General features: G+C 31.4%; 1 protein-coding gene across 7 annotated transcripts; it reads left to right on the top strand.

Annotated features, from left to right (window-relative positions):
• The first annotated feature begins 352 nt into the window (after positions 1-352).
• Positions 353-7,001, top strand: LOC112696789 (auxin response factor 19). Of its 7 annotated transcripts, none has more exons than XM_072197193.1 (12): positions 395-711; positions 1,079-1,176; positions 1,270-1,333; positions 1,422-1,490; positions 1,945-2,031; positions 2,123-2,213; positions 2,378-2,542; positions 2,685-2,796; positions 3,049-3,186; positions 3,540-3,592; positions 6,605-6,642; positions 6,723-7,001. In XM_072197193.1, coding segments are annotated over exons 6-11 (543 nt in total). In that variant the 5' UTR covers positions 395-711; positions 1,079-1,176; positions 1,270-1,333; positions 1,422-1,490; positions 1,945-2,031; positions 2,123-2,139; the 3' UTR covers positions 6,606-6,642; positions 6,723-7,001. The 7 variants fall into 7 exon arrangements, 4 of the variants coding, with proteins under 4 accessions (XP_025605440.1, XP_072053294.1, XP_025605441.1 ...); XM_072197192.1 differs by having other exon boundaries at positions 420-711; positions 1,082-1,176; positions 6,723-6,838; XR_011862392.1 differs by lacking the exon at positions 2,685-2,796 and having other exon boundaries at positions 6,723-6,838.
• Positions 7,002-8,670: the final 1,669 nt, after the last annotated feature.

The following is an 8,670-nucleotide window of genomic DNA, read 5'->3' as shown; positions in this document are numbered from 1 at the left end:
CTAGCTTTGATAGAAACTTGTTTCCATTATTTATTTATTTTTTAAAAAAGCTTTCGGTTGAATTATTCCATAACAAAAAAGTAACAGAAATTATTTTGTTGTCGACAATGAAAAGAAATTGAAGAAAGATAGAGGTAGAAGCTGGACGTAGAAAATAGATGAAATTATTCTTTTGGATTATTAGAAAACGTAACCCTTGGAGGAAAATAAAAAAAATGATTACATTAACAAGGAAGACTAATATGAAAAACTTATAAACGGTATAAGAATGAAGATCACTACAAAATTCTTATTTATTTGTGGAAGTTTTTTAGTGGGAATTATTAAAACCTCCATAGTATATTTTATTTGTGATAATTTTGAATAATATAACAAAAACTCCCACTGATATAATACTCTCAACCAAATTAATGATAAAAAGCCCAATCCAAACAAAAATTAAGTGAGCATACTAAAAAAAATTCAGAAGAGTTCTTCGAGAAAGAGAATGAGGGAGAGGCTGAACCCTAAAATCTCAATCCCATCGCTACTTCCATTCATCTCTTCGCCGCCATTGCCGCCAAGTCTCCTCCATCAATGTGTCGCCGGTGGTGCTGGCTGAGTAGATCAGGAAGGTGAGCGAGCTGGAGACTCTGGAAGCTTCGATTGAAGCTGCGTTCGAAGCTATCAAATCTCGTGAAACTGATTCTCATGTCGTTCTGAGTCATTGAGGTTCGGATTTGTTCCTACTTTGTGCTTATTTAGTTTGGGATTAAATTTCGTAGTTTCAATGATTAATAGAACATGATTCCTGCTTCTTCTAACAACATTCCTGAAAATTATATCGTCTATAACTAGAAGAAAGAAACATAGCAATGTTTGTGGGACTTGCTTTACATTATCCATTAAACTGAAGAGAGATATAACGGATTCTATCATTATGACTTAGTAACTTATACATATTTTCTGAATTTGTTTATTTCTATTTAAGGAGTTAAATTGACTTTCTAGAACTTGTAACTATGTGTTGGTTGAGAATTCATCCTTTTGAGAATTCATACTATGATAATTGAGTTGTGAAATTCTTATGTGAATGAAGCAGAGGCAATCCTACTTGGTTTCCAACATTATCTAGTGATGCTTGGCACAACTATTTTGATTCCTAGCTCTCTAGTTCCACAGATAGAGGGAGAAAATGTAAGATTCATGAATAGTATGCTTTTCAAATTTTCAATCTTATGTAGTCCAATTCATGAATAGTATGATTTATATCCGGCATTAATTTTATAGGAATACATGAAATCAAGACAAGGAAAAGATTGGCCCTGGTAGATATTGTGAGAGAACTGACAATGTGAGCCTTATACATTCTATTTGTTGTCCATCTTCTTCTTCTATTATTATTATTATTTACCCCTATCTTTACTATATTGTCATCACAGGTTTGTTTTTAAGATTAAGATGCCTCCAAATGTCCGAGTACAGTTGATTAATGGTTTGGCAGATATAGAGTATGTATCGCTATACTATACTATTCTTTTGCACAAGTCTGAGAAAAATATTTAATTAATAACCCTAGTCTCTAACTCTATTATATTAGATATGATATCATCCATTATTATCAATGTAGTTAAAGCCAAGATAAGCTTTCTTATTTTTAAATATTTATTAAGTTCAACGAATATTTACTTAGTTGATGAGTAATTGTACCATGAGTAGAAAGACGACAAAAATTGTAGAATACTTATTACTAGCTTATTACTATCTTATTTTGTAATATGTGCTGTAATTTGAATGCATTCTTTAGTTTTTATATACATGTATTATTTTAAATGTTCTCAATAATGAAGTGTATTGATGATTTTTATTTTTTTTAAGACTCTACAAATACCAAAAAGAAGGCTAGGGATTATTCTATGTTGAATAAAATTTCCAGGCTTTGATCTTTTCCATGTTTTCATGTAGGATTATTCTATGCAACCTCCTGCACAAGAACTTATGGCTAGGGAGATTTGCATAATAATGTTTGGACTTTCCGTCATATATATCGAGGTATGCATAATGTGCAGTCCTGTATATAATTTGAAACAGCAAAATTATTGGAAACTTGCTGAAGATCTTTTTATTTATTCACCTTAACCAGGGCAACCAAAGCACCACATGCTTACAACTGAATGGAGTCTATTTGTCAGTAGAAAGAAGCTCTTTGCTGGAGACTCTGTTTTATTTATACGGTGAGGGTAATAAATTAATCATTTTTGTGCTGTTTGGTGCTTGAGTCGAAGTTTTCAAAACTGTCTTGAAATATATTGAAAATCAATATTTCAAAGATTCAACTCACTTCAGCAAATGACTTGCATTTTGACTATCTTTCCTGCTCTTTTAAATGTTTTGGCAGAGATGAAAAGCAACAGCTTCTTTTGGGCATTAGGCTAGCTAACAGGCAACCAGCCAACATATCATCCTCGGTATTGTCAAGCGATAGTATGCATATTGGGATTCTTGCGGCAGCTGCTCATGCCGCTGCAAATAATAGTCCCTTTACCGTCTTTTACAATCCTAGGTGAGTATCTTTACTTTTCTTTATGCTAATTTATCAGTTTTTGTATGTTTGTTCAATTACAGAGGCATGGATCAACTAATTGTTTAATGAACTCTTGTTCTCAATTATAAAGTCTTGAACTCAATCTTTCTTTCGTTTGTAGGGCTAGTCCTTCAGAGTTTGTTATTCCTTTAGCCAAGTACTACAAGGCAGTGTTTCTATTCTCCTTTTCAGAATTTGTGAGATGGAAAAATTCACAATGGTGTAATTTGCAGGTTGACAACAAGTTCAACACTTTCCAAAATTTGGATCTGATAATTGTGCATCTTATCTGAAATTTGCACAAAAGTATTCCTATTTATTTTGTTCTTCATACTTTCAAAAACTAATTGAATGAAAGTTTGCCACATTAGGAAAGTTTGCCACCTTTTAGAAGTAGTTATTGATTTAGTTGAGCTATTACTAGTTATTTTAAATCTTGGTAAATACTACTTGTATTGATCTTTTTTTTCGGTTAATCCTTCCAGTCGATAACAAGATTTACTGCAGAAGGAATAGGATCCGTGTGTGGAAGGTTATCTATTGGGACTGCTGAAAAGATTCCAGAATCAGAGATTATTGGTACAACTGATGCCAGGACGCATTTGTTGGAGCTATTTTATACGGTATGCAGAAACTCTCCACCTTACCTTTTTGTATTTACAAGCTTGAATTGTGTAATTTTCACATTCGGATAAGTCATATGAGGATAATTCATTAATTCTACATAGACTTAAATTTTTTTGTCCTTTACTTCTAGTGTTAACAGGTTGAGTTTAGACATGATTCATAATAGACCACACTAGCATCATTTGATCCATATAGCCAACTCCATTTAGTGGGGCGAGTCTTTTTGTTGTTGTTGCTGCTTCTAGTCTTGGCTAGTATTTTATTTTGCTGATTGGTACCTTTATTGTTTGATGATACAAGTATACAACTGCAAAATTTACAAAGCCTTTTATTTTATATGTATTCGCAGCTATATGTGCCAACTTTGATCCAATGGCAATGTTGTCATTTGCTTCTTATGTGGTAAGCAATCATTTAATTGAAGATGGCATAATATGGATTTATAATTAGTGTTAGGAAGAATAAAACAGGATTTCACGCAGATGCACAATATTCATGTATGTGTTGGTTAATACTTAATAGACGCTAAGTGTCTTGTTTTATATTTTAAATTATTCTTGTGTTAAATTTTGTTCAAATAGGTAATATTTTAATTTTCTTCTAAATTTTAATGTGTCTTATTTAAAGATTTCTTTTAAATGATAATTAATTAGTAGTATAATAATATAATTTTAGTATCTAGATTAATTGTTTAAGAATAATATTGACATGTTTGTGGAGGTTGAAACCCCACATGAATGTGTCTTTTTTTTTTAAATTGAAAATTTCTTTTATGGGGGTTCTAAATCGCCACAATGATTAACCAAGAATTGCCACAAAACACTAGCACAGAACCCCCACAAAATAGTATAGAAAACCGCCACTGAATGAAATTGTGGGGGTTGTGAAAAACCGTCACAAAGGAGCTCGTGGCACCTCAAATTTTGGAGGTTTTTGGAACTGCTACGATCCTTTTTGTGGGGGTTTAAAACCTCCACAAACAAAAAAAAAAACCGCCACAAATGAGCAAAATCCTTGTAGTGGATATAATTTTATTTTATAATAGTATAGTATAAATCGCTACTAATCTACTAATCTTAACGATTGATTTTTTTTTAACAGTCAGAATTAACAAGATTTAACAATTGACACTGTCTAATTAATTTTTAAGAAATTGAGGGGAGGTTCGCTCCCACCAACTAGATAAATAACAACATTCAGTAGAGGAAGTGCATTAGACAACGAGGAAATTGGTGTTCTCTAAGTTGTTTAGATCTACTTCAAAGATAAAATCAATATAATTTGTTGTGATTTGAATTGTATCAATTTAAATTTATTCTCTAATCAAATATTATTCAATTTATTGTGATTTTGGATGAGACCAATTAATCTAAAGTTTAAAATTTTTGTCATTCAAATTATATCCAATCAAAGTTTATATTTTAAAATATTTTAATTTAAAATATTTTTTCAGAAGCCAAATAAACTGATCTTATTCAATTCAAAATAATTCACACCACGCTCAAATACTTTTTTTTCAGTTATCCTCTACCATCTAGATTTATCTCGTTTATACCACAATAAAATAATTAACATTAGTTAATTATCTTATATGCAAATAAAATATTTTTCAGTATATTTTATTTATCTATGAGATAAATAACTAAAAGTTATTACTTATTTCATTGACTGTATAACAAAAATAATTTTTTTTGGTCTCTACATGGTTTTAGATTATAATAACATTAGGTTTTGCTTAATTAAAAATGAGAGTAAACTATTAAAATAATATCTAAAAATTTGCTTCGCTAATAAAACAAAATCCAAAAGACGCTAATGACAAATAAGTCCCCAAAAGATTTAAAAACATGACAAAACAAGCTAGATATTAAATATATATTCTAGAAAATGACTTTAGAAATCAAATTTTAAAGCAAAATTTTGCAAACATTATTAAAAAAAAGATATTTTTATCCTTAAAATTTGGTCATTTTTGGTCAAGTGATTTTAAAAAAAAAATTATTGTGAATGATCATATTTTTTTGAAAAATAAAAAAAATCTAGAGATTGAATTTTGTTCTGAATTTTTCTTTTACACCTTCTAAATATTTATTGAAATGTTACCACAAAAATTTAGATCTAATAGATAAGTCGTTTGCTAAATATAAATGTTCTTTTGTTACTTACAAAAATTTTAATAATTATTAGTTGTTTTTGTCATATTTCAAATCATTCAAGAACTATTTTATCAATAACATCTTTTAAAAATCTTTTTATCAGCGATTAAATCTTTTGAATACCGAATTCATAGTTATTACTTTATCCCCACCTAAACATACAATAAAAAATTTGGATGTTATTACTTTCCTGACTTTTGGTTCTATAGGAAAGCAACACTAATGACCCGTTAATCGAATCTTCCACTATTTAGTTAGAGAGAACAGAGAAGTAGAGAGAGGGTTTAAACCAAGCTTCATGAAATTCACATAAAAATTTATAATTTCTCTTCATTCCCCTCTATATCTCCTACAACTTAGCCGTCAAGACACGCGGCTATACAAGGGGTGTTAATTTGTTCAGGCCTACTACACACAAATTTTTTTTGGCATACGAATTCATACAAGTTAGTTTAAATCTAACAAAAATAATCCTCACATTAACATGCATGTAAATACGCACTCAATCAACGTTCAATAGCGCACTATTATGAAAAACACTTCTTCTTCCTTGATCAAAATCTCAATCCTAAAAATTCAAACGCTTGAAATTTCTAAAAAAACTATCAAAATCATCACAAAAACTCAAGGAAATCTACAAGAGAAGTTTAAAATCTCCATCAAGAAACACATAAATAAAAGACGAAAGATTATTAAAGGTACTGTTTACTAATCGTCCAGTTTTTTCACTTTTCTTTTTCTCACTTCGATCATGAAACATTAGTTAGTCATATTTCTGTTTATTTAGTAGATTCATTAGGTGTTCTTTCTTTAAAATACATATTACTATTTTCATCATATTGTTCAATCGGTGATAACTGTCTTACGTACTGTTTTGCGTATAGTTTAATGTATATTTTCATATGTTTGAAGGATTTGAATGTTTTTTGTACATTTTTGCATGTTTTGAACTGAGTTTGTCTATAGAAACTGAGTTTGTATAACTAAAAACTTTTTTTTGGTGTATTTTAAGTGAACTCATGTGTAATTGGTGCTACTGTCCTGTTCTTGCTGTAACCAGAAACAGAATATTGTTCTTGTGGTTCTGGTGTCATTTTATGCATGTCTGATTAAATTGAATATCATTATGAACTCACTTTATTTCATGTAATCAAAAAATAATAGAGGTATATATGGCTCATATTTTGGTGCATTTCTGGTGAATTAAGGTGCACTTGGTTTGTTGTTATCTATTAAGCTTATTTTTTATTCGTTACAGAAAAAATGACAAGCAAGAACTTTGCACCAAAATATAATGTAAGCACATATATCTTAGACCAACTCAATTTTTTCTTGTATAAATATAGTTTATTTAGATGATTCTTGTTTGTTTACAGAAAATCCATGATTTGAGATGCCCTACAAGTAACACCCTACCAGACAGAGCTTTACGCCTAGGACGTAAATCAGAGGTGGCAAGATGCTACGACCTCTAAAAGAAAAAAAAAATATATATATATATATATATAAAGAATTTGTTGCTAGGAGCCTTGAAAAAGAAGTTAAGCAAAAGTGTAACAGAAGTCACATAACACTCGTACGGATAAGCATAAAACAGATATACAAGAATGAAAGGAAGGATGAACTATACATATATAGAAGAGAATTCCAAGAGATACAAATATCAAGCTCCAGACTTCTTCGAAGTTAAGGTTGGCCAGAGTATACATACATATTTATATACATAATGCAAGGTTATCCCAAAACAGAAATAAAACACATGTTTCTCCAAAAGAAATCTCTAAGAGGGAAAACTACAAAAATATACGTGAGAGAATCTACATACATCAATACATAGCCTGAAAACCAAAATATAACATCCCAAAATTCATATCTTTGCTTGCATAGAGACCTCTAGATGCTCACCGAGGTGCATCTCAACCTGCATCTAGAAAACAACAAAAATATGTATGGAATGAGAATCGGAGGTTCTTAGTATAGTAAAAATGCCCGCATAATTAATATATAAGGTCTCGAAAAAGCCAGGAATATTCCTAGAACTCCGATACTCAATAATTAAAGTTAAGGAATTATACTAAGCCATAAGTTTGGTGATCTACCTAAGGGAGCTTAAACTTAGTCTAACTCTTCACTTTTTGCCTCTTCTACACCTCATCATCACCAGTGGAACAATGCTCGTCATGCCTCTGCCATACGAGGGGTCTCTTACATACAAACACATACAAATCAAACAAAGAAAAGACAGATAGGGTACAGATTGTAACACCCTAATATTCAAATCCTTATACTCGAGTCATAAGTCAATGATATTACGGTGGTACGACTCTCAGGTGGATTTTTAATATATAAATATAGGTAAATTCGAAAGGAGTATTAATCGAGAAGCCTGAAAAGAGTAGAAATAAAATCGCGAAGATGTATCACTCACGTTTCGACAACAAAAAGATAAAACGTGAAGCCAAAAGCGATATACAGACAATGCATAAAGGAGATTAAGAGATAGATAATAGATAGATATATATAACATAAGTAAATAGCCACTAGTCGCGACCCGCGAAGTTTAGGCCGGCTAGGGTACAGTATGAAAGTAGTTGACAACAGTATATCATAATCTCTCCCAAAGGGAACATGAGAGCCTCTATAGGCAAGTTCAAAAAAGTTCAATACATAATATAATCTTTTCAAAACAAAGGTGGAGAGATTCTAAGCAAAACACAAAGTAGAGAAAATCAAGATCTTCGCCGTCTCTCAAACAAACCACAGCTCACTTCTAAGCACCTGGACCTGTATCTGAAAAACAAGAGATATATACGGAATGAGAACCCCGGGCCCATGGGTTCCTAGTACGGTAAAAGTGCCAAATAAATACAATGTACTGCAATAAAAACTCACTAAGCATCCTAAACTTCTTCAACAATTATCCATCCTAGGTTCTCGCTAATCCATGAATAGGCAACTGTCATAAAGGAGTGCTAAAACTAATTCATGTTTCACATGTTTCCCAACTCGCTGACTCTTCCACGAATCAGACTCAGAATCATAAACAAAACCATCACCAGTTATTCTACCTCAGCAATTCTGTATCAATACATCATACCCTCGCCTGGAGCTAGTGAAACCACATCATTGCGTCTACCCAGGGAGCTCAAATTATCTCATCAAGAACAGCCCTCAACATCCACTGACACCAGCATGAGGGGCCTCTCAGTTGTACAAGCACAAGCAATACAGGCAAGTAATACACAAATAAGGTACAAGTAGAACAAGTAGCACATAATCAGTTAACATAGCATATATGATGTAGAAATCCAAAATAAATAGGCA

This window comes from Arachis hypogaea, chromosome 6 (assembly GCF_003086295.3).
Source record: "Arachis hypogaea cultivar Tifrunner chromosome 6, arahy.Tifrunner.gnm2.J5K5, whole genome shotgun sequence".
Taxonomy (NCBI): Eukaryota; Viridiplantae; Streptophyta; class Magnoliopsida; order Fabales; family Fabaceae; genus Arachis; species Arachis hypogaea.
This window is presented reverse-complemented; position numbering and strand designations above follow the sequence as displayed.

Bases quoted from the DNA above. Each gene is read 5' to 3' on its own strand.
- LOC112696789 (XM_025749655.3), top strand. From the start codon at position 2,140: ATGCTTACAACTGAATGGAGTCTATTTGTCAGTAGAAAGAAGCTCTTT. The intron at 2,214-2,377 runs GTGAGGGTAATA...ATGTTTTGGCAG, and splicing joins GACTCTGTTTTATTTATACG to AGATGAAAAGCAACAGCTTC. The intron at 2,543-2,684 runs GTGAGTATCTTT...TTTCGTTTGTAG, and splicing joins ACCGTCTTTTACAATCCTAG to GGCTAGTCCTTCAGAGTTTG.